Consider the following 25,573-nt stretch of genomic DNA (forward strand, 5'->3'; position numbering starts at 1 on the left):
AGTGCAAATATAAACCTTAAAACATCTTTTCAGACAATGTTGACTTATATAATGCTCAACCTTACAGACAAAATATTAGACTGTGGTCTAACATTTTCTAATAAGATTTTCAGTTGGCTCAGAAGAAATTTTTAGACCGTGGTTTAAAAGCTTTATAAGTTGCAAGAAAAGTAAAAGATGGTCATTACTAAATAGTTGTCCCAAAAAGGGATAGCAGACAGAAATTTTTGCAAAAGGCCAATATAAATTCTTCTTTCATAATTTCTCTAAGTGGTTGTTTGATTATTTGGATAAGACGGGATATTCCAGGATTAAGTTTGAGATTAGGAGGGTGTTTAAATTGACTTTTTAAAAATAGTTTATAAGTTAAAAGCTAAAACCATAAGTCGGGAATACCTAATTTTTGACTTTTAGCTTATTTTTGTAATTTCACATTTCCCGGGAAATGCTTCTTTCATTGTTGCTTCAACTTGGACTCTTGGAGAATGATGTTTTTGTTTTCAATGTTTTTTGAAAATGGCGCGATGATATGGAATTATTTGAATTTTTGTCTAATGCTGTAACACTGGGCTTGGCCCAATAGTCACTCTATACGCCCATGGGCCCAATAGAAACTATTCTTTCATAATTTTCTCTAGGAAAATTGACATAAATAGCCTCTATCCCAGAAAAATTAGCCGATATATCCGTTACAAATAACTTCCCCTTTTCCCTAAAGGCTCGTTTGTTAAGAGGAATAAGGGATAATTAATCCCGGGATTAAATTTGGAATGAGTTTAGCTCATATTTGGTTGGGATATAATTCCAGAATTGTAGTGTTATTTTTTATCTCATATTGAGAGTGGATAATAATCCCGAGATAACTAATCCGGAGATAACTTATTCCGCAACCAAATGAGCCCTCTGAGTTTGAACCCTATTTGACCGTGGAAAAAATAATTGTACAGTTAGATAGCTCATAAGGCAAGTGTAAGTAAATCTTTCTGATATATAAGGGCAGCCCGGTGCACTAAGCTCCCGCTATGCGCAGGGTCCGGGGAAGGGCCGGACCACAAGGGTCTATTGTACGCAGCCTTACCTTGCATTTCTGCAAGAGGCTGTTTTCACGGCTCGAACCCGTGACCTCCTGGTCACATGACAGCAACTTTACCAGTTACGTCAAGGCTCCCCTTCATCTTTCTGATATATATTTATTAGTAATATGATATAAAACGTGCTAATTAATATGCTATAATAGGTTAACTACACTGATAATATAATAGAATCTTTGTATCGTTGGTGTATATCATTTCTCTAATCCAATTGTTTCTTCTCTCCATTAATTCAATCAATTAGTTAGCGCTTTCTCTCTCTTTTTCTTTTCCCCTTTTCAGTGCATGTTTTATGTTTATTTTTGCTTCACTTTGCTTCACTACTTGTTTTGTTTTTCACCGATTCAATCTCCTTATTTTCATATTAGCAACAACAACAATAACAATATACTCAGTGTAATTCACAAGTGGGGTCCGGAGAGGATAGAATGTACGCAGATTTTACCCCTACTTTGGCAGGTAGAGAGGATGTTTCCAATAAATCCTCGGCTGAAGTAAGGTAAAAATATAGCAATTATAAAACATAAGCAGTAACAACATCAGGATAGTAAGAATCAAAAGCAGAAGCGACGGCAAGTAGTGATAGAAAACAAAAAATAAAAAATACGAGTATACTAAAATAAAAAGACGGAAATAAAACTGATCCTACTGATATATAATATGAAGCAAATCATATTTGAGAAAGAGACAGCTTTCTCAACCGTGATTATTTGCTTTGCAGTTACATGCATTTCTCTATATTTTATTGACTATAAACTCGGTTCTCCATCTAAACAGTAATTTTAGTTCTTCACAGGGAAAAATAAAATAAACTAACTACATAAATAGTTTCTTTTTTCCATTCATCCTTCAATGAGCTTTATTCTTTCCTTAGGAGTTGGAGAAAAACTAAATTTTGTAACTAACGCTGAGTAAAGTGCATCTTGGTCAATTCGAAGAGCACACTCAACTAGCTAATCTTGTGATACAAAAGTTAGTAAAACCTGAGTTTTTGAAGCAGAAAATCACATTTAATTTTTGGATGAAATATGACTTGAATAATGTATATGTTTTAGCAAGTTGTTGAGACACTACAGTTTAAAGTGAAGTTAAAATTGATTTTTTTTGTTTTTATATTCATTTAATATTTGAAAAAATTTTGGGTCAAAACTATTGGGGTACTTACATACACATGAAGTACTAATCAATGTGCATTTGTAGAAAAGGAAATTAAAAATCTTTGCCATTTACTAAAACCACATCTTTGCTTTTATTTTACTTTTTCCCGTTTACTAATCAATGTGCATTTGTAGAAAAGGAAATTAAATATCTTTGCCATTTACTAAAACCACATCTTTGCCTTATATATATATATAGTACTTAATAATGAAGCAGGAATGAATTGCTCAAATGTTGAGAAGTCAATTTGATAGTCTTAAATCTTGATGTCATTTGGGAAGTCAATTTATTTTCTTCTTAGATATGCCATTGTGAGAAACAACTGAAGTCATGTAACGTGAATACATTAATTTTTATGGGGAAATATTTTAGGAAAGTGGTGATTTGCATTCACTTTCGTACATATTTACCATTCAAAAAGCTCATGATTTCTTGATTGTCTTTGCCATATATATGATAAAGCCATGGACTAAGGAAAATTAACTTCATTGAGTTAAACTAGTACTGGTAAGTTGTATTTATAAATGATCGTGACTGCATTAATTTATAAAAATGCACCTTATTTTCAGCTAGCTGCAATTTTAAATTATTAATTGTTCTATGTTGCATTATCACTAGTGTTAAATTTTTCTGATCATCTTAAATACTATAACTCCAGAAAAGATACAAACCCCCAAAATATCAAGCCATGAAGCCAAGTTCATTTAAAGTGCCAAGGCCTGTTTATTTCTGCTTGATTCTGGTAAGTTTTTTGGTGCTGAAATATTTAATCACTGGCCAATTTAATATTTAGCAAAAAATTATGTAATTAACTGATAAAAATGTTGTGTTTTTATACTTGTCTAATGCAGTCATTCGCAATGCTATTGGTACCTGTTGTATTGCTACCATTTTGGGTCAATAGCCTAAAAAGAGTTGAAGGCAATATTAAGGTATTGTCTCACATCTTTATCTTTTTACATCGTTATTGCATAGAATTTATTGGCTTGAATTCATAGACATATGTGCCCTTGTCACTAAGAACGATGAATTAGATAGCTCGTAACTAACAGGATATTTTGATAATTAATCTGTCGTTAAATAGGATTAACAAGAATCTAAGTTGTTGATTACTCCTATCCCCCTCCCCCCCCCCCCCCCCCCCCCCAAAAAAAAAAGGAGTAAAAACAAAAGAAAAAAAGGGCATGTTATAGAGTCATTTCTAATATTTTGAGGATGGTTCTTTAGCTGGAGAGTAATTTTATTGAAAAAATTTCAGAATGTTTCAAACAATTACTAAATCTCCCGTCAAATCATTGGTTGCAATTTCAACGAAGTAGATATGAAATTCTTGTTTTGTTTTATAAATTTGAATTCTAATTCTTATTTCAACATGTTGTAGCAGGGTAACCTGTAATAACAAGTGTAAAACCAATTTGCATTTTCAATTGTCATTATATTGAAGTCAAACACTTTAAAATAACCTCTCTATGACAACGTCGTTTGTCTAGATATATTTTGGATGCTATCTAGCAAGATGTTATAGAGATCATATAATAAAACATAAATAATATGAAAGTCGTTTCCAATGAAACTTGGACTCTATAATGAAATGACTCTTATAGACAGGTTTGACTGTATATGGTTTAATTTCAGGTGTATATGTCAGCCAATGTTCAAGATGACCTGCGAATCCATTTTCACAACAACATTAAATTTGGATTCATGCTAATCATCTTAATGTTAGCTGCATTGGCTGTTTCCTTATTCACATTTGTGGGATTAACAATAAGAGCAGCAAGAAGGGAAATGTATTTGTGTGCTACATTGATTAAGCAAATGGAAGCAACTCAACAAGCAGAGAAGAAGAGTATGAACAAAAGCAATGCATTTTCTGTTGCAAATCATGATATTAGAGCTTCTCTTGCAGGAATTAGTGGATTAATTGACATGTGTCGCAACCATGCTTCGCCAGAATCCGAATTGGAGACCAATTTGGATGATATGCAATCTTGCACAAATGATCTTTTAGGTCAGTATCGGTGTATTTTAACATGTAGCAAGTGACTTGTCTTATTTTATACGTTAATGATGATCCCACTTTTATGCACGGTTAATTGTCGTACGGAGATCTTGCACAAATGACCGTTTAAGTTAGCATACTTTCTACCACTAAGACTTATATTCTACTAGTAAAGTGGGAGTCTGTCACACAATAAGTGTCGGTTCAATTCTTATTTATTCTACTTCCCTTTCCCCTTTCCTAATCCCTATATATGTTATAGTATTTTTTTAAGAAGAATATATATAGCATACTTTCTGAACTTAGATGGTTCAAAATATTATACTAGCTTTGTAATCTGCATCTTGTGCAATATTTTAGTCCTCATATAGATACATCTTGAACTGTCATGTGATTAAAAAAATAATTAAAAATTTTCTGCTAGGGTAGTTAAGTTGCCATAGATACTTTTATTGTGTACACATAAAAGGCGGATTCAAGATTTAGGGCCAGTTTGCCCGGGTAGATATAGTTTATCTTATATGTGTGTGTGCGCAAGTAGTATGTATAGCGCTTCTTCCATGTAAAGGTTTCTTTTCTTATGCATTATGGCTAATTACCAATTTGATCTGCTCTAACTAAACTGACAAGTTCATAATGAAATGTATGTAATGTCAATGTTATGACCTTTTTATTCTTCAGACATATTGAATTCTATTCTTGATCAAAGCAAGATTGAAGAAGGGAAGAAGCAACTTGAAGAAGAAGAATTCGACATGGAAGAGTTGCTAGAACATGTCGTCAACATCTATTACCCTAAAGCAGCAATGAAGAATGTCGATGTGTTACTAGATCCGTGTGACGCTTCTATCACAAGATTCTCTCGTGTTAAAGGTGATAGGAAAGAAATGAGATCCATCTTGACTAACTTGTTGGATAATGCAGTTAAATTCACCTCAGAGGGACATATTTCTCTTCGAGTTTGGGCTCGAAAAGCTGGTTCTGATCAAAGTTCCAATCTTGCTCCTAATACAAATAGTTCTATTGGTTGTATGTCATGTTTTCTTTTACAGAATGATGTAGCAGATTCAGAAAAATTGCAAGTACTGAACAAAGTCCTGCAAGATCCCAACTGTGTGGAATTCGTATTCGAGGTGGATGATACTGGGAAAGGAATTCCTAAAGAGAAACAGAACTCAGTTTTTGAGAATTATGTTCAGCTGAACGAGACAGATGGACAAACAGGCACTGGCTTAGGCCTTGGCATTATTCAGTCGTTGGTACGTGTTCCTTTTACTATACACTACATACAGTAGCGAATTCAGAATTTAGAGTTAGTAACTGCCTACATGTGCATTCTATATATGGGGTCAATCTTATTAGTGACCATCTAGTTTTATAGATACTATACACATATGTTGCTTGAACTCTCCAAAAATGTTGTAGCACCCGTGTCGGATCCTCCAGAAATGGGAGAATCCAACACGCAATCGATAGTATTGTTGAAGAGTGTGAGTAACATAGCTATATAGAGCATACAAATCCCTTACTTTGCAATTAGTATCATGTGAGCTCTTTTACTGTTATCTTTTTTTCTTGTTTCTCTATCAATCCATCCACTTGAAAATGATATTTATGAAAGCACTATGTAACACAAGAATTCGTTCAACTACATGTAAGCAAGTGTATACTAAAGCAAAAAAGCCTTGCTTATGTATGTTCTTGAATTGACTCCACTCCACATGCATTACAGGATTTGCTTCATAAAGAATTTAATGAACTTATTACCCCATATCTCATGTTGCATTCTTGTTTTTTTTTAGGTTCGCTTAATGGGAGGTGAAATAAGTATCATCGACAAGGAAATTCGCGAGAAGGGCACTTGCTTTCGATTCAACATTTTTCTCATAGCATGTGAGCCTCAAGATCAAGAACAACAAGAAATTAGTGTTAAATATTCAAGAGAAGAAGATTTGGAGTCTCAATTAGGAGGCTATATATCTAGTGACTCCTATTATCATTCGACACCAAGTAGTAATAATAGTATCACTAGCCATCAGAAACCAGAAAGATCCAATGTTATTCTTTTCATTAAAGAGGGGGAAAGAAGCAGAGTTCTTCATAGATTCATGATGAACATAGGCTTGAAGGTACACATTGTGAATCGACACAAGCAATTTTGGAAGCTGAAAAGGAAATTAATCAACTTCCAATCAAAGGAAATTCCCCTTAGTGCTTTAGATGGAACAGATGATGATCGTATCACATACTTTCACAAGAGGGGTAGAGGACTTAATCCTAAGGGTTCACTTGTAAGATTCATCTTAATCATAATCGACACAAGTGTTGGGCAATTTCGAGAAATAAGTCGTGCTATGGATGATTTCCAAAAGGGCTTCCCCAAGAATGTGTCCCTTCGAGTTGTCTGGCTCGTTAAACCAGGCGTAGATAAGGATAAGCTACCTTCAACAGATGTAGTCATGGCAAAACCATTACATGGATCTCGTTTATATCGTGTCCTCGGACTTGTACCAGAGTTTGGTGGTGCAATTTCACCAACCATAACACAAGAAGTAGAGGATGAAAGAAATTCAAGAATCAAGAATCAGACTACTCCGATACAAGATGTTGCTATTGATGTTAGTGGAAGTTCTAGTAAGAAACTACCTTTAACAGGAAAGAGAATCTTGGTAGTAGAGGATGATAGAGTACAACTTAAGGTTTGTAATGCCAAGGTTTCTAAGCTTGGTGCAACTATTTACACTTGTGGAAATGGTAAAGAAGCTCTAGCTCATGTATGCAAAGGCCTTAGAGATCAAAGCCAGATAATTGACTACATACTCATGGATTGTGAGGTAAGATTTGATTCATATTCATTCTTCTGGTTGAAAACTATGTTGCTCGGATCCTCCAAAAATATCGTCACATCCTTCTCAAAATCTGCCAAAATGGATAATATTTGGAGGATCAGGCACGGATGCAACAGATTTGGAGGATCCGAGAAACATAGGTTGAAAAGGACTTCAATTGAGATTAAATGTGTTGAGTCATCTATCACAAAAATCAAAATCTGAATTTACCGATAACTGAGGAACCTATAGTGCTATCATCCTAACTAAATTAGTGTTTGTGTGAGATTTGAATTTGTTGTTTGCTGAGTTTACGTCCTGTACGTCGACAATATATAATTTTTTATACCTTCAGGTTAAGCTAACCTATAAATAACTACCTAATTGCTTATAGCAAGCCACATCTGGTAACTTGCAACATAGAGCAGATAACTTACTATAGCAAGTTAACTATACTGCCGGTGTAAAATTTATTTACGTTGTTGTCGAGACATATAACTTATAGATTTAAGCTGCATACACCGACATTGTAAGAAATACATAATCATGTCACCTTTTACATGTTGTAGCAGGTAACCTATCTCATTTTTAATATTACAAATCTCACATGAAACACCTTACATGTAATATCCTTTGGATGACCTGATAGTGTAAAAATGTTTTTACACTATCAGTATATAGGATATTACTTATATCCTTGTTATTTTGTTCTTTGGCAGATGGCGGGGATGAATGGATTTGAAGCAACCAAATGCATTAGGGAAGAAGAGGCACATTATGGAATTCGAATTCCTATCATAGCTTGTACAGCACATACAGAAAAGGAAAAAACAGATAAGATTTTTCAAGTTGGAATGGATTATTACTTACCTAAAGGATTCAATCCTGATGAGCTTTTGAAAGCCATAGACTATATAGAGCATATAAAGGTTTAAGAGATTATAAAAGACTATTTCTTTGAGTTTTATACATGTTTGTTATGTGACACATGGAGGCGAATTCAGAATTTAGTCTCTACTTATTCCATCTTTAAAATTCTTAGCATTGAACCGACTGTACTTTTCAAAGTATCATTCAAATTAGTTGATTTCAAATTAGTAAATTTCTCTTAGTCATTTTGTTTATTATCAAACTGAATGTCCCGTGTGATTGTATTCCCTCTATAATTATGAGACGAAATAATGAAAAGTTGAAACTCTATAGCTTCCTTCTGTCAATTACTACTCCGTATAATTTTGTCCATTTTTAGCCAACAAATTTCAAAGAATCCATAATTATGTTAAAGAAATTAGTAATTAGGTGGACATTTGCTTCTTGGTTCTTACTTCTCAATGAGAGATTTGAACTCAATATAAATGTCTTTTTCTTAGAAAAGGTTCAGCTCTTTATATTTTAAATCAAAGACAATGAGTGCTCATTTACTAGTTATCTTCAATCTAAATATGTAAAAAATAGCTCATATAGGCCACTTTTCGAAAAATAGTCACTATCATATAGTTCTAAATTTCACAAGTGAAACTCCATGACTAGTTTCATCTGTAGAATTTAAAACTCCACGATAGTAATTATTTTTCCATTATAGGAATTGAACAGTGATTATTTGTCAATTTTACCTGTTACCGATCATATCTAAACTACTTACGTATACCTCAATTAATTCACGGAATATCTACTGTCTCTAACCAACAAAAAATGAGATGAAAGTTGAAAAAAGAAAACACCAAGCTATTGCATAGTGGGAAGGCACTATACTATGGCTATTATTCTCTACTCATTAACACATGCCTAATCTGAAGGTCCTTTGCTTCTAAGAGTCAAATTAACAAATCTTGAAGGAAATTTTAAATACTTATTAAATGCGAAAACCTGTATTCTTTAGAACTTCCCACATATGAATTTAACTTTTAAAAGATCAATTCACATTTTCTAATTTTAGTTGAAAATTAATCATGGAAAAGAAAAGACATGCAATTGTCAGTTTTTGGGACGTCATTTAGATTATGTCCTTATTTTTAAAAGTAGTGCAAATACATCCCCTGAAATATTACCTTGCCAGGCAACATTAGACTCTGATCTAATGTTGTCTCTAATATTTGCTCAAATATTGTTCAACTCTTGCAGAAAAAACATTAGACTATCTTCTAACATTTGCAGTAACTTAACAAATTTTATACTGTAATCTAACATTTTTTTCACAAGATTTTCAGTTTGCTTAAAAAAGATCTTTACTTTAGACCATAAATTGCAAAAGAAATAAAAAGAGGTTGTTTACTAAACAGTTGTCCCAAAAAAGGACAACCAGCAAAAATTTCTGATGATATAGATGTGCCCATCGCGCTTGAGGCCAACGATCGAAATGAAACAACTAAGAAAACTAACAAACAATATGTTATATTACCTAATTAAAAAACTACTAATAAGTAACAACTATATATGCATTTCCCATTGAGAAATGGCTAACCAAAATTGAACTTGCAGCCATGGCTACCAGAGCTACCTTTTTCTAATGCATTTTTCAGTAAGTTCAGGTAATCATAAAGACAAAACCAGCTGCATGTTGAATGCTATGGTGCAAGGGAATCCTTACTTCAGTCTACCTCCATATCAGAAATAGCTTCATTCAAGACATTCTGAAGCTCTTTCACTCTGCGCCTTGCCAGCGCGACGCAATCCTGAAGACATGATGAACATTTCTTGTAAAAGGTGGTCAAGCTAGAATCTTTGAACTAAAATATTTACAGGAGTATCTTTGTAACCATTTTAGATTATGCAGATCAATAAGGAACTACGGACTGCAAGTTGAAAAGTGTCTCCAATCTTATAAGAAAGTGGTCAAGATAGAATCTTTGAACTAATATTTACAGGAATATCTTAGGAACCATTGCAGATCAATAAGGAACCATGAAAGCAATTTAAAAAGTGTATCCGGTCTTGTAAAAAAGTGGTCAAGATAGAATCTTTGAATCATTTTTTGCAGGAATATCATAGGAACTATTGCACATCATGCAGATCAATAAGGAACCACAGAACGTAAGTTCAAAAGTGTATCCAAGATCAATTGGTACTTCCTGCAGCTCAGTAATATAATCTTCCAAAGTATGGAACTTTTTGTTCAAGGGAATTTTTTCTTTTCTTTTGTATTTTTTAGAAGAGTATGCAAGTTTCAGTGGTTTTCCTTTTTAAAATTGCACTAGGTACATAAAGAACAACACCACCAAACTCTTGACTCCTCCCCCGACACAGCCCCATTCCACCCCTTTCTCCGAGAGAGAGAGAGAGAGAGAGAGAGAGAGAGAGAGAGAGTTTACGACATAAAACTTGAAAACTAAAAGATAACTGATCAGTATTAGTATGTACATAATGACATAAAATTTGAAATACTCAACTCAAACGGAACATGTTAACCCGCTCCACCCTAGCCCTCTATGAGTGGCCACCTCCCCACTTTGTCTCTTGGTAACTGGAACTCTCAACCATAGATTGGAGGTGAAGGGTTCACAACAATGAGTATCTCTCCTTTGCTTCTGAGTCTCACTTTCTACTTATCATGTTTCTTTTGTTTACACTAGTTCTTACATAATTAGTAGCGTGTATATCTATTATCACTGTAATAAACTGATAAAAAATTGAAACTCTTCCTCCTAATGATGCCCCATTAGCGGGTTTGATCACCTTTTGAAGCACAATGCCAGAAAACGTCAGGCCCATGGTTAGAGAGGGACTTATTTAATTGAAGATCTTCCACGTCATTATGCAGTTAACTTTTAAGTGGGGTATTTCAGAAGCCAGACCCAAATGTATGCTCATTCCATCACATTTGTTGGGGGGTAAGAAAATAAGAAAAAAAAATGTGTCTTATTCAAAAAGAAAAGAAAAAGAAACCTTGCTGCCCATTTAGAAAAGCACTAGCATTATGATGCAAACTAACCTGGATGACTGATGTATGAGCAAGAACTGGTCCACCTGGTTTATAAAGTGAAACAAGCTGGTAAGACGAATCCAATACCACAGTTACAACTGTTTCCATAATAGATTCTTCCTCTGCTGTAGGATCTGCTAGGATGTAGTTCTTGTGAAGTAAGCATGTTAAGGAGAATGGTGGAGAGTTCAATTTAAGTTTTCTTTTCTCTGTATTGACAGGCTCCTTCTCCAATTTCAATCCGACATTGTCCTCAGAAACAAGAACTATTCGCCCATCTTCATTCAAAGACACTACTGGAATGTTCACTGCAAGAAATCCAATTTCTTTGTAAAATTACCTGATAATTTAATAATCTTCTTTCCAAACTAATGACGTACAGCTATAAATAACTCAGTGCAGACAATTTGAAAACTTAAGTGGAAAAGCACCGTTCTCTCATTCAAAAAAAAAAAAAAGAGCAATTGACCTCCTGGGATGGTTGCAACCTTAACTAAATTAAAATAAAATCACATGACTGCTCCTAACATGTACACTCTTCTTCATCCCTTCATCACTTCTCAAGAATGGCTTCATAAGTTTATTGCATGATATTCCTTTAACAAACCAAATCTAAGTGGTAAAGATTGCTCTTTTGACATATTGCTTAAACTAAGAACAGTTCATCCCCTTTTTCTTTTTATTCTCTTCAAGACTGGCCTTTTCCTCAAGGTTACATGGTATATACAGGCCAGATGGTTGCAGAGATTGGACAGTTTTGCTCCTTTAACATACTTGCTAATTGGTCTAATAATGTGCGCGGGCAGCTGGTCCTCTTTCTTTTCATCTTCTTTCTTATTGGTGAAGCATTTGCCGTTACCTGTTGATAATATAAGATATTTTCTGCCATCATCATAAAAACAATCTTCCTTTCTTACCCTTTTTCACCTTTGATATTGAAAACCTTTATTCCCAAATTTCATTTTAACATGTGGTCCAATTCCAATCTCAAAACTAGAGACGGGATATAAAGTACAATACTGTTGTCTGTCATGGGACGAGTAATGATTACAGGAATACTTCAAAAATCCAAGCAATAACAAACTTACGATGCGAAAAGGCAGCAACTGCAGATAGTAATGCAGTGTCAAACAAGGCACCATCAGCATCCAAACAGTATATGTCCTGTAAATATTATATGCCATAAGAATAAATACCAAGTACTAGTCCTACGATCTAAAACCATTTGTATTAGCATAAAATGAAAAAATAAAGGTGGCAAGATTTGAAGTCCAAAGATGAATAAGTGAAAAATGTATAGTCCAAATCTACGTGTTGAGGGACGGCATTGTGGATTAACATATTTGAAAATGGTGACCTAGATACACCCAAGTATTTCCATTGTTGCAAATTCTGACGATTTAACACTTCAACTAACGTACAATTAAGGGAAAAACTTTTCTTTTTCTACCGACCATGGGAAAAATGCAAGAAAACAAGATCTTCACATTTATTACCACTTACCAGGTAGGCCATCCATGCAGCTTTTCCTCCAACCAAGCACAACTCTTTTAAGTCAATCATGCCAGAACTGCAAACATTTCAAATGCTCATTAAGGAGATTGTACAGGCATACTTACCAGAAAGTGAAAAAAAAAACAAATATTAAGAAGATACTGTTGAAATGTGTGACCATCTCATCTAAAAGCTTAAGCTATTAGAAAGAGCACGTTTTATTTACTTAATTAATGTCTTCAACAAATACACCAAGAGGAAAGACACAGCTACAACAGGAAGGGAAAACAAAGCTATGAAGCTATCTCTCAAAATATCTCTCTCTTACTTCTACATTTAGGAAAACAATAGAATGGTTAGACTTACTCAACAACCAGAGATACTTCTTTCTCTAAATCTGAAACTCTGGGGAGTAACCCCCAACTTAAACCGATAATGACTAAATCTGGATATATATATATATATAGAAATACTGACTGTCTCGTCTGAACTGGCACACACACCCAAAATATATATACACAACTGAGCAAGCCAACGAGGCTGCTTTGATCGTACAAAACCAACAGTATCCAACAGACATATACAAGCCGACAAGGCTATCACACAGACATATGGTAGAGAGATTTTCATAGGAGGAGTATTAACAGATATGACTGAGTTCCAGATAGAGCGAATGGATTCAGAACGTTCATATGGTCGACCACCAACTAATGTGGGATTGAGGCATGGTTGATTGAATGATGATTAAGTTCCAAAAACTTCTAGGGAAAGCAACGATTCATGCAAGTTTATTCTCATGGGAGATAGCAGAAGAAGAATACTCTCCGTTGTAACGTAAAGTTCTTCCAGAAGCTGCTTCTGGTCATCTAGCAATATCGTAATAGTCCAGAGAGAAGAAACCCTCACTCTTGTGATGTAAAGTTCTTCAGAAACTTCTTCAGATAATAATAGCTACTATTGTTTAGTTAACAAGTAGTAAACCCCCATGAAGACTGAAAATACGGACAAGATGCCTGAAGCAGGAGTATTTTCCCAAATAGATTGTTATGTTTGCTACGAGATCATAAGTGGTCTAGTTGGACCATAAATATAACTTGTGTTGTTGTATTAGATTATCAGAGGTTCAGAAAATTATCAAAACAAAACAGTAATTAGCATATGGCATGGTCAGTATAAAAATACCTAACATAACGAAAAGATGATGACGGGAAAAAAAAAAATTTAGACACCAAGTTTGGGGCATCTGCAAGCTATTATTACATACTTCATGATAGTGTCTGACAGCTGCTTTGAAATTACTGATGCTGCCTCTGCAGGCCTACCAGGCCGAACCAGGGGAGAACAAATGGGAGGCATGTGAAATTCGATAGCTGCAATCACAATTATAATCATATATATAACCAGAAACTATATGGGTAATAAAATAATAGAGCTGGGAAATGAGAGGTTTTTTCACCTATGGATCCCTCATCTGGACATTCCACTGTTGGTGTCATGACTTCCAATTTGATGGCAGCCAGCATCGTCTGCGATTGATGCAAGATAACCAATCAACTCAGAAAGCAATTCGAGTGAAGAGTGAAAGCTCCTATACAGCGACTAAGAAGTAATCGATAAAGGATACACTTACAGTGGAGCCAATCTTTGCCAGTGCTGATCCATCAGCAGAGGCAACGGCACCTGCAATGAAAATACAGATATAAGTTTAAAAACTCTTGAGAAAAGATAACATAATAACTGATCAGTTGAAATGATGATTCGTCAAACCAAGTGCAAGTGTTGTATCTCTAGCACTTCCAAGCTTTCGGGCATCAGGTCGGACAGATTTAAGAAGATGCTGCTCATGATAGCGCAAAGGGAAAAGACGTCTAAAGGCATCCACCTCCATCTCTGAAGACAGGTCACTTGAGCCATTGGCAGCAGCCATTCTATAGAAATACGATGTCTTAGCAATAAGACTTACCAACCAGTGATAATCCAACCATACGAATGAAAGAAAATATTAAATTCAAACAAAATGAGTGACCCTACTATCCTTCTGTTCAGTGAGAATGAAGGATTTGAACTTCAAAAATTAGAATAAAACAAACAAGACATGCAGAAATGGTTGGTTGGTACATAGTAAAGAGAATGGGAAATGGGAAGTACTTCCAAAACCTCAACCCAACTATGTGAAGTTATCTGAATTCTTATTTTGCTTACAGTTGATTTTTTCTTCTTTCCCATGGGAAAATCAAAGGAAAAAAAAAATTGCAGATGTAGTAGTCCCTTTTATAACTCGGCGGAAAATTATTTGTTTGAGGCTAACGGTTTTCAGTTATCAGATTCATAACATAATCTTCAGAAACTTAGACAGGCCATATGACACTGTCATCACACGTGTAGTAACACAATAATAATGTTTATTTACTTGACAAATTTCAAGTCTGAAATACAATGACTTCTAAGATATCAACAGACTATTAAAGGAAAATAGTAAAGGAGATCTTTCAGGCCAATGACAAGAATCAGTAGATCCTTATCCTGCCATAATTGATTGATCCAATTATAGTAACGACAGCGATATAATTGAACCTTATATATTTTCATATAGCCAAATATCCATAAACATAAGTAACACAGAATATTTCCTCATTCGACGTTTGGATTGTAATCCAGTATCATGTTCCCTTTTGGTCTTCTTCGAATTCAGAACATTAATCTTTCAAGTTTCCAACCTTAGATACGTGTCCCGATTCATCTCTGAATCGCTAGTCTAAGATACATGCTTATATGCAGATGAATCTAGACAACTACATAAGAAACGTAAAATGTATTTTTTCGAACTCATATGATCAAACACACGTATCAGTTCAGACTTCATACAAAGTTGTGACAACATTCTCACATCACCCAGTAACAATTTGGCAGTCTTATAGGGGCCTGATATGTGTAGCTAATCGACACCCGGATAAAAGAGGAGTCTTACAGTAAAATGGTAAAACTACATAAAGATTGATATGTCCAACCCCAACTAGTTTGGAATTAAGGCGTAGCTGAATGATTTATTGACATAGCTTGATATACAGAATAGTTGTTTCCGACATGTTCTCTGAAAGACAGTTTCAAAGACACAAGTGTAGGCAGTAATGCAACATAGGGCTAAAGCAAATCAAATTTCAGCACAACGTTTGAAAATTTCAGCAAATACACAAACAAAATTTACTTCTGAAGAACAGTCAAGAAACATAGGAAACTAAAACTAATGATAATAATGAGAATGAAAGAATCATATACTGGAAGAAAGATTAACAGCATGTCTATCTTGGGCTCTATCCTTTATTCGTCTTTTCGATTTATATGTGCAAACCAATCTAAAAAAAGTAATAGGCATGACATCCTGAAGCAAAATATAAACTCTCATAATATTAACAACAACAAAAGATTACTCTTTTAATAATTTCTCAATTGTGGATTGCTTCCCATGCTATGTCCAATATAAACCCCATTCTCATGGACGCTATGAACAATATAAATTGCAGCATTGGAAGTTGAAAAAATAGGTAAACACAAGCCATGAATGGAAGCTCAGATAATAACTAGACGACATAGAGCAACTTTTAGCACCCCATTTCATGAAAATACTCAAAAAAAAAAAAAAATAGAAATCTGTATTTAAACTCATTGAAGTAAATTACTGAAATTTTAAAGCCTCTTTTTTTTTTCTATCTTTAGTCTGTACATTATTTTAATTTGTATGTCAATGTTATCAGCTCTGCGAACAGAGTCCACAAGTTATACAAATTCTTTCACTATGCAAATGGCGACAGACTGGAAGATTTGGAAGTGAAGAATTTTGCAAGGAAGAAAGTATTTTCACTTCATACAGAAAAAGAAAAAATGTAAAAAGTAATTCTTGGTGGAACTTAAGAAACTTACTGAAATTGGTGTTAAAAGACACGCAGGTGGAAGCACAGGGAGGGTTTGCTTTTTCGACCGGGAGTGAGAAAGGGAAAAACGCAGTGGTGTATTTTTTATATAAGAGAAAAAGCTCAAAACTATCCCTCTTCTTTGGGTTTAGACTTAAAAGTAATCCCTCTATTTTTTTCATGGAGCACTATAGTCCCACTATATTTCAAGAATTAGAGCGTGTTTGGATTGAATTTTCAAAAACAGCTTATAAGCTAGAAGCTAAAAGTCATATGTAGGTAATACTCATGATTTTGCTTTTAGCTTACTTTGTAATATTTTGGCCTAAAAGTAAGTGAGTAAAAGCATTTTTTATCTTTCTCAAACGTCACAAAAAGTAGAAAAAAACTTAAAAAACCAAAAAACACACTTAGGAGCTCTTTGGACATGAGATGAAATCATGTTTGGACATGCAATTTGGATTTCTTAAGTTGCAATTTTTTTTTATAAACATAAAAATCCCACAAGTAGTGGAAATCATCAAAATTTTCCCAATTTTTATACAATCTTACCAAATGAGTAAATAATAGTTCATAATAAAATTAATATGCTACTAGAAGGCCTTTCTAAAAAATACAACATCAATTGATCAAACTTTAGTTCAATAAAAACGAAAATTTAACATGAATAGTAATGTAACTACTCTTTAATATAATCCTCTCAAACGGTACGAACAATATATGTACCAACTTATGGTTGGTAAACATGATTGATAAATATATCTACCAACTTATGATTTTTTTAATTTTATTTTTTACAAAATATAAACGTATAGGTCAAATTTTACATTTATATTTTTTGAAATCATGATTTCAAATCTCAAATCATGCCTTTTTGGATGATTTGGGATTTCATCTCATAAGATGAAATCAGAGATGAAATCGCATGTCCAAACGATGATTTCATCTCGTGAGATGAAATCGCATGTCCAAACGCGTACTTAAAATAAGTCAATCTAGACACCCTCTTAGTGCACTTTTAATTTGGGGCGATTTCAATAATATATAGTCCAACACAAAATATTACATCCACATAGCCTTATTTTTAATTTACATTCGCATAGTCAACTTTATTTTTTTGCAACAGTGTTTATACACACGATAGACAACATTATGCACTTACTGTACACAATATATCAACCTTGTATAAATGTGTATAATAATGTATAAGAGGGTCATTTAGGGTAAGATTAGAAATATGAGCTATTTCGGGTAAATATTTTCTCCAAATAGACATAGTGTGTTATTTTCCCCTGCTCACTCAAACTGCCGTTTGTTTTTTAAATCGTGCATTACTAAATCTTCACTCATATTTTAAAAGCTCCTCCAAGAACTTCTAATCATTCTATTGCAATTACATTACGTTTTTATGGTCTGTACCAATTTTCTAGTCAACTAATCACGTGAATCTGTATTGTGAACAATGATGGTGTATTAGGAACCATAGTTATCAAGTTAATATAAAGAAGGTTGGATGAAGAAAGATATATATCAAATTGTCTAGTATTTTTTGTGTGTGCATATATCCTGTTATTTTTCTATTATCATTACTTCTTTGATTTGAGGCATTATTAAAAGTTTAAAACTTGTCTGCCTTTGTTGTACAGGTTCTCACATTTAAAACCAAAAAGGAAGTGGATAAATGGCTTTTCAATAATCTTATGCATAGTCCTGGAGCTGTACTTTAAAGTAACAATGGAATTATAATCAGTTGTGGTATACAGAAACTCTGCCCAAAGTTAGCAAAAGGGGATTCTTTGAAGATCCAACTGTTAAGTTCCAAATCCTAACTTCAACTACCAGCAGAGCACGAAATTGCAAGGATTCGGATTGGAGAAAAAAATGAAGATGAAAAAGCCTTGCGAGAGTTTCATTTGGCTAATAGTTTGTGTTCTTTTGCTGTTATAACATGTAAATATGACATTTTAAACGCGATCACATGTTGTTGCCTTAATATAAGGAAATGTACCTTTTCATTTTAGTATGTAATGGATACAACAACAACAACAACAACAGCCCAGTGAAATCCCACATCTTGGGTCTGGGGAGGGTATAATGTACGCAGACCTTACTCCTACCAAGGTAGGATGGCTGTTTCCGAGAGACCCTCGGCTCAATAGAAGCATAAAAAGGGGGTCAGATAATTAGTATGTAATGGATGTTAGTACAAATAATGGGATATATTTGGTTTTTATTTATTGAGGAGTTGGCTTTAAAGCTTTTAATATATAGCTTGAGAATCTTTGTTCTTTTTATGGCGATGGAAAATTATTGTACATGTTGCTTGTGCAGATGTATTATACATCTGAGAATGAGATATTACACATTTAGCAATAATCTTAAGATGAAATATAAATTTCTTCATTAAGATATAAATAGCACTAAGGCAAGATCGGACGAAATACATTTCATGACAACTTTTTCCATTTACAAAGAGCCAAGTCTTTAGAATCTTGAGAAAGATTTTCATGTTCACCAGCAAAAAAGAGAACCAGTTGCAGCATACTTGCACCAGATTCTGCACCAGCATTGCACCAAAACATTAGGAAAAACAGCATTAGAATTGCACAAGAATAGCACCTGATAAATCTCACAAATGAAGGATAATTTGCTGTTGTTACCTGTTTGATTTGGGCTAACTAGTCCAGCATGAATCACAAATCTCAGCCCAAAAGAATTTATGCACCTGTTGGACTATAGCCACTGCTCCTATCAGTGACTTCTTCAGCTTCTGCTAGTGCTTCACAATTTCCATTAATACATTAGACCACAGAATTCCACTGCTCCACTCACTATATTGAACATTCAACCTTATATAGAATTCACATCCCCTTGCTTCATGGAGACTCAAAATAAAGAAAAGGATCATGAATGCAGTTGCTTTGTTTTGAACTCGGAAAGTTCTCAATGCAACAAATAGAGAAATGAAAAACAATCTCAAAACAAATCATAATGGCAGTGGAAAGAGTTAATAGGGAAAACAAAGAAATAGTAACAAGAAGCAGTTGGATATTCATTCATGCCCTTAAAATTTAAAAGGTGCGTCACCATGAATTTGGTAGAGGACCTTTGGGATTCAATAATGATACTCCTAAAACATTCAACTCTGAACTAATAACGAATGACAATTACCGTCTTTTTCCCAAACAAAACCTCAGCATCTTTATATTTTAGCTTCCTTCATTTCGACAACGTTGTGAGTGCACTATTGTCGATGAGCTCTCTAAGGCAACTTCTAAACTCTTGGACTCTGCTTTTGTGAGCATGTTATCTTCCTTGTCCGCAATTTCTTTTCCCAACTGCTCGTTTCATAACCAACATCAGATCATAGAAGCAGAGATCCAAGACTTGTGAAGTTGCCTCAGAGAGCTCTTTGCCTCATTGAAACTTGAAGACCATCCATCTGACAAGGTCCATTCTGCATCTGATACTGTGTTAACTAATAATTGAACTATTATATTTACTTGGAACTGGCATTGAACTATCATATTTTCCTTTGACAGCAGAAACATAATAATAAAGAAAAATCCAACTAATAATTGCGAAAAAAGGAAAATACTCCTACTTAGATGCCAATAGACCATTCGATTACATGGATAATAGTAAATCAGAGAACACTCCAAGCCACACTTTGTAACCATATTAGGTTTTAGCCTTATAACATGAGCAGGTCCAAGTAAGAAACTACATTTCCATTCATTGAAAAAAGAAAACCTAATGTTCTAGGGAACAAAGAAGATTATGAAACTAACAGTTCAAGAAAATTGCCTCATGTTCTACTTTGGCCCTTCTTATTTTCTTTGTTACGTTAGGCAGTTGGTACAGTAAAGATCAGTTGACAGAACATTGTTGTGCTGAAACTAAATAGATGTTTGGTAATCAGAAGGCTTATAAGGGGCAAAGAGTTCACTCAACAGTTTTTTCTTTCTTCTGGGATTCAACTTCATGTCCCTGCATAGCAGATCATTGCAGTATATTTGTAGCAACACACTCACACAGGATCTTTTGTAGTATTCACAAGCATAACGTTGCATACACTTCTCCCATCTCAGGACATCTTCTTCCATTTCCATTATTGTTGGTAGCTGAAATTTTCCTGCAATGAAATGAGCTAGCCATCTGCTCTGCATCTCAGTGGTGTATAGTATTGAAGGGCTCTCAGAATATCCAAGTATCGCAAGCTGTGGAATATGCGGGTGTATGCACTCGCGGTAAAAGGGAGCTGAAGAGCCAACAATGCCTTTCTGAAAATAGGTTGAGGTGAAAATATCACAAAGCTTATCATCGCTTCTGTATCCAGTTGCAAAGATGACAACATCTGTTTCCAGTGGACGATATTCCTCCCCATCGATGATGAGTCCAGTTTTACAGAAGCAATAACCTTTCATCTTCTTTAAGATGAGGCTCCCTTCTTCAACCCTCTTGTAGAAATCAGCTGGCAAGACTGTGAACATGCAAGAAGATATCTGTCTAAGAAAGCCGTGTTCTGGAACCATATTGTACTTCTTCAATGGGTATATCCATTTGAGATAACTTTCCACAAACTTTGAAAATATCCAGAGCTGATATTAAGAAGCAAAACAATCAGTTGTTACACAATGCTAAAAGCAAAACACATGTAGAATTCACTGGGGCTGAAATAGATTCAGACTAGCACATCATTAGATCGACTAAAGCATTGCGAGGCAAAATAAGGAAGTTACCAAAGGTGAAAGTAATATTGCCAACAACCACAGGAAAAATCCTTCACGGGGCTTGTGGATCATTAATTCTGAGAATCTATTCAAATTCCGAAAAGAGGTTTTCAAAAAGCCTTCGGATACTGTCCAATGTACGGTCCTAAATAGCATAGTGCATGGATGTTCCACTCCTGAAAATAAACAAGTTGTAAAGCCCTTTATCAGTCCAAAGAAGTCTGCCACAAACTATAGTAGACTCTGTCCTGAATCCCATAGCTAGCACTCGTGTAGTGGACCATGGAAATTTTTGCATCATGTCAATTATTGAAAATTCAAATATCTCTAGTAAATAACTCATTAGTAGGAAACAGATCTAATGGTGAGAATTGAGACTGGTTCCTTGAGCAATATCTGCTTAGTGTATCCAGTTAATTACTAGTAAGTAGGAGTACCATTTAGTCTGGCAACTTCTGCTGCAAGATCTATTGCTGATTTTTGGAATCCAATAACAGTGACATGCTTATTTTTTACCATTGCAGTTGCACGGACGCTTCCAATTTCAGCATAGTCCATGGAGTGTATAACCTTGCCATCAAACACCTCCGGCCCTTTATTCACTGGAAAGTGGGGGATATTTGGTGGGCCACTGAACTTTCCAACGCATAAGATAACGAAATCAACTTCATAAACCTACCATTGCAAAAACATCTCAATATCATAACTTCATAAGATCCACTACAAGAAATTAGGTTTTCCGGAGCGACCCCTTTAGTCGCCACAAAAAGTACTCAATCTGTCCCAATTTATGTGATACACTTTCCTTTGTAGTTTGTTCGAAAAAAAATGATACATTTCCTTATTTAGCAAAAATTTAACTTTGAACTTTACCTTTTACGCTTAATGAGATGATCTATAAACACAAAAATATATTTAGCTTATTTTAGACCACAAGATTCAAAAGTCTTCCTTTATTTCATAAATTTTGTGTCTAGTCAAACTATAACACATAAACTGGGACGGAGGGAGTAGTACAAAAATGCAAATGTTAATCACAAGACATCCTAGAAAAAGGGTAACCTTGGCTTAGAAAAATTTGTTTAAATCCCAGAAAATGGAATGCTGCATGCACAACACCTAATAGTACTTCCTCTGTTTCCTTTTACACGGCAGTAACAAAAGTACCCCAAAACTTGTGCTCTTAAACATACGAATAAAAAGGAACAGACTAAAGAAAAAAGATTATCGTACTCCCTCCATTCCCTCCGTCCTAGTTTAAGTGTCTTACTTTTCATTTTGGTCTGTCCCAAAAAGTGTCTATTTCTATATTTAGTAAATTGACAAGTCAAACATTCTACATGGCAAGTTTATAATCACAAGATTCAAAGGACATTTTAGTACATTATACACATCTTTAATTTAGGACCACAAGATTCAAAAGTCTCTCTGTATTTCTTAAACTTTGTGTCTAATCAAACTAAGACACTTTTATGGGGCGGAGGGAGTATCAACTACCTTATGTGGGTCCAGGGGATAGAGGATATCAAGTACTCTGACAACCCATTTGCGTTTAGGAGAGAATGCCTGGCCTGTGCCGCCCCAAAGATCATCATCACAACCGGCATACATTTCCTCACCATCATCCTGACAACAGTAATCAATGCTAACTACCTTGGAGTTAAACTGAATATGTGGAAGGATGTTGAAGTGAAGAGCATACGAGTTAATGTAGTCCTTGACTTGATCGTGACGAGGGAAGGTCTCTGTGACTGACTTTGGCCATGCAAAATCTGAGAACTGGTAAAAATCTTTGGGAGTTTGAAGTTTAGTGGACTCAATAGTGTTGGACCATACTCCACCAATATCATTCGAGGATTCAAAGACTCTAGGATTATATCCAAGTTCATGTACGTGTTTGCATGCAAGAAGACCACTTATTCCAGCACCGATGATTGCTATTTGCTTCTTGCTTTTTTCAGCATTGTTTTCTCCGTTGCTTTCTGGCATTTTGACGTGTCGCTCAATGATAAATGATAAAAAGACAATAATACCCAAATAGTTGTTCCTTTTAAGGAAATTGAATGGCTAACTCAATTTTGGAACTGGTCTAATGATCAAAGGCCACCTGCGACTGTTATAATACTTGCGGAACCGACTCAAAATAACACCACAAGTCTCAAGGGACGTCATCATTAATGAAATTTTAAACACAAACATGTGACAGTGACGGGGCCACACCCCAATAAGGGTGTTCCCCTTGATGAAAATTTATATCATGTAGACATATCATTATTACATATTATATTTATATATTACATGTACATATATATAATATATTTTTTCTTCACAATTCGAACACTCTTATAAAACTTCTAGGTCCACCACTTCAGGTGACCGCCTCTTATTTTGGTTCCACATTTTCAGCCTAAGATGTAGGGGCCAACGCCCAGATTTAGAAACTTAGTCTATCGAGTTATGTCATGAGAGAGTTGGTACCGTTGGGAAAATGTAGAGAGTGACAGAAACAAAATTAAATGGCGAAATTTAATTTTGAGATGAGATGATTTGTTTTTCTCTAGAAAAAGTTATTTCTCAGGGATGAAACCAAATAAAGGGGTTATATCCTGCCGTTACACAAATGGTGCAAATATACATTTTTTGCTGATGGAATGTTTTTAAATATCATATAGCGTATGTTTTAATTTTAAATATTTTAATTTTAAAAATGTCATGTGGCTTTAGAAAAGGTTCACCCATTTTTTTTAGTAGACGTATTTTTTTAAAAGGAAAAGGGCCTAAAATACCCTCGAACTATTAAATTGGTGCAAAAATACCCTCTATTCACCTTTAAGCCCCCAAATATCTCCACCGTCCACCTTTTGGGTCTAATATAACCTTATTTTTAACAACCCCATCTCATTAAATACGTAGCATTATTTAATTGGTTACCCCATATAACTAACTAAACTCATTAAATTTAATCTAAGTTGATCGGATCCCAACTATCACGCCCCGAACCATGGCCTGGACGTAACACGACACTCGGTGCCTGACTGCATGTGACCGAGCGAACCACATGGCTTGCTGAACTATCATGAGGCATACATGAGCGGAAATATAACGTGAAGTGCATGATGAGCCTTTATAAAAACATAGTAAGTCATAATATTAAATATAAATACTTGTTTAAACATGAGTGCGGAAATAACATGAATGAGCCAAAATGGCTATACGACTCTGAATGTCTAGCCTGACATAACTGACTTGTCTAGTCTATGAAACCTCTATCATGAGTCTGACTGGAAAACATACTTACTGGGACAAGACCCCCAGCATACCTTCAGATGCCTAACTAAGCATAAAACAAAAGTTGACTAAACCCCGAATGAGATGGGGCTCACCAATAAGCTGATACGAATGTTGTCTTACTGAGCAGATGTGTCGTCCTGTATATCAGTACCTGCATCGTGAAATGCAGGCCCCCGGGCAATAAAAAGGGGACGTCAGCACATTGAATGTACTGGTATGTAAAACAACTGAAAGAAATAACATGGGACATGGAATAACATGATAAGAACTGAAACTAAAAACCTGGACATGAACATAAGTGCATACATATATATATAAAACATGGTAAAAATATCATAAGTAGGGAGAGCAATAACTTATAACCGATCCATGGTCTGGTGCTTGCGTCCCGCCAGCAGAACACTCAGTCCTTGCCAGGGAACATGAGATTTAATAAAATATGAAAGGATCCAGTCATTATGAGAGATCGTCCGGGACATGGGTGGAGCGATCCTCATCCTACGGTGGCTACGTAGTTTCAGGCTATATGAAGCCCTCCTCGGTAATTAATGCAACTCCCAAAACATGAACATGTAAATTAGTGGCACTTGCTGCCCATGGTATATCATGAATCGTAACTTGCTTGTACATAGTATTCATGATCATAACTTGCTTGTACATGGTTTTCATCAATCATAATTTGCTTGTACATGATTTTCATAAATCATAACTTGCTTGTACATGGTTTTCATAAATCATAATTTGCTTGTACATGATTTTCATAAATCATAACTTGCTTGTACATGGTTTTCATAAATCATAACTTGTAAATATAGTTTCATAAGATAACTTGTCATAGTCTTGCAAAACATGTTTTTGATGCATGAGTAATAACAATAGTTCATAATCATATATATATATACTTGACTTGAAAACATGCTTGTAACTTGCTGGATGAAATCATAAAGTTTCATATAAACATAATGAGAACACATAAGGAAGAATTCATGATTCATGGATTAAGCTCGGATTCCTAATAACCGTAATAGAAGATTAGGAATACAACAACGAATATAGATACAAAATTCATGTACATAAATACATAAATACGGGCTACCAATATGTTGGGTTTAATGCCCTAAGATTTGAACTTCATGAATATCAAGGAAA

General features: G+C 34.8%; 3 protein-coding genes across 5 annotated transcripts; 1 reads left to right on the plus strand and 2 right to left on the minus strand.

Moving 5' to 3' along the window:
• The first annotated feature begins 2,490 nt into the window (after positions 1-2,490).
• LOC132605481 (histidine kinase CKI1-like) lies at positions 2,491-8,153 on the plus strand. Its single transcript, XM_060318620.1, has 6 exons — positions 2,491-2,991; positions 3,101-3,181; positions 3,885-4,260; positions 4,933-5,510; positions 6,054-7,085; positions 7,799-8,153. The coding sequence occupies exons 1-6, from the start codon at positions 2,938-2,940 to the stop codon at positions 8,012-8,014; spliced, it is 2,337 nt and encodes a 778-aa protein (XP_060174603.1). The 5' UTR covers positions 2,491-2,937; the 3' UTR covers positions 8,015-8,153.
• A 1,168-nt stretch (positions 8,154-9,321) lies between these two features.
• Positions 9,322-16,557, minus strand: LOC132607401 (uncharacterized). 2 transcript variants are annotated; one of them, XM_060321353.1, is made up of 10 exons: positions 16,411-16,437; positions 15,921-16,010; positions 14,260-14,420; positions 14,123-14,172; positions 13,949-14,018; positions 13,757-13,862; positions 12,502-12,568; positions 12,087-12,162; positions 11,008-11,306; positions 9,322-9,751 (listed from the first exon to the last, which is right to left on the minus strand). In XM_060321353.1, the coding sequence occupies exons 3-10, from the start codon at positions 14,417-14,419 to the stop codon at positions 9,668-9,670; spliced, it is 912 nt and encodes a 303-aa protein (XP_060177336.1). In that variant the 5' UTR covers position 14,420; positions 15,921-16,010; positions 16,411-16,437; the 3' UTR covers positions 9,322-9,667. The 2 variants fall into 2 exon arrangements, with proteins under 2 accessions (XP_060177336.1, XP_060177335.1); XM_060321352.1 differs by lacking the exon at positions 15,921-16,010 and having other exon boundaries at positions 16,411-16,557.
• Positions 16,558-18,682: 2,125 nt separating this feature from the next.
• LOC132605482 (probable flavin-containing monooxygenase 1) lies at positions 18,683-23,207 on the minus strand. Of its 2 annotated transcripts, XR_009569198.1 has the most exons (5): positions 22,631-23,207; positions 21,571-21,808; positions 21,143-21,309; positions 19,061-21,001; positions 18,683-18,957 (listed from the first exon to the last, which is right to left on the minus strand). XR_009569198.1 is itself a non-coding variant. In XM_060318621.1 (4 exons), exons 1-4 carry the CDS (start codon positions 23,120-23,122, stop codon positions 20,300-20,302), a joined length of 1,599 nt encoding a protein of 532 aa, XP_060174604.1. In that variant the 5' UTR covers positions 23,123-23,207; the 3' UTR covers positions 18,683-20,299. The 2 variants fall into 2 exon arrangements, 1 of the variants encoding a protein (XP_060174604.1); XM_060318621.1 differs by having other exon boundaries at positions 18,683-21,001.
• Between the last annotated feature and the right edge of the window lie 2,366 nt (positions 23,208-25,573).

Source organism: Lycium barbarum, chromosome 8 (genome assembly GCF_019175385.1).
Source record: "Lycium barbarum isolate Lr01 chromosome 8, ASM1917538v2, whole genome shotgun sequence".
In the NCBI taxonomy this organism is placed as follows: Eukaryota; Viridiplantae; Streptophyta; class Magnoliopsida; order Solanales; family Solanaceae; genus Lycium; species Lycium barbarum.

Bases quoted from the DNA above. Each gene is read 5' to 3' on its own strand.
- LOC132607401 (XM_060321352.1), bottom strand. From the start codon at position 14,419: ATGGCTGCTGCCAATGGCTCAAGTGACCTGTCTTCAGAGATGGAGGTG. The intron at 14,173-14,259 runs GTTTGACGAATC...TTTTCATTGCAG, and splicing joins AGATACAACACTTGCACTTG to GTGCCGTTGCCTCTGCTGAT. The intron at 13,863-13,948 runs GTGAAAAAACCT...TTGTGATTGCAG, and splicing joins TCCAGATGAGGGATCCATAG to CTATCGAATTTCACATGCCT.
- LOC132605482 (XM_060318621.1), bottom strand. From the start codon at position 23,122: ATGCCAGAAAGCAACGGAGAAAACAATGCTGAAAAAAGCAAGAAGCAA. The intron at 21,809-22,630 runs GTAGTTGATACT...TTGCAATGGTAG, and splicing joins ATCCCCTGGACCCACATAAG to GTTTATGAAGTTGATTTCGT. The intron at 21,310-21,570 runs GTACTCCTACTT...GTTTATTTTCAG, and splicing joins AGAAGTTGCCAGACTAAATG to GAGTGGAACATCCATGCACT.
- LOC132605481 (XM_060318620.1), top strand. From the start codon at position 2,938: ATGAAGCCAAGTTCATTTAAAGTGCCAAGGCCTGTTTATTTCTGCTTG. The intron at 2,992-3,100 runs GTAAGTTTTTTG...TGTCTAATGCAG, and splicing joins TTTATTTCTGCTTGATTCTG to TCATTCGCAATGCTATTGGT. The intron at 3,182-3,884 runs GTATTGTCTCAC...GTTTAATTTCAG, and splicing joins GAGTTGAAGGCAATATTAAG to GTGTATATGTCAGCCAATGT.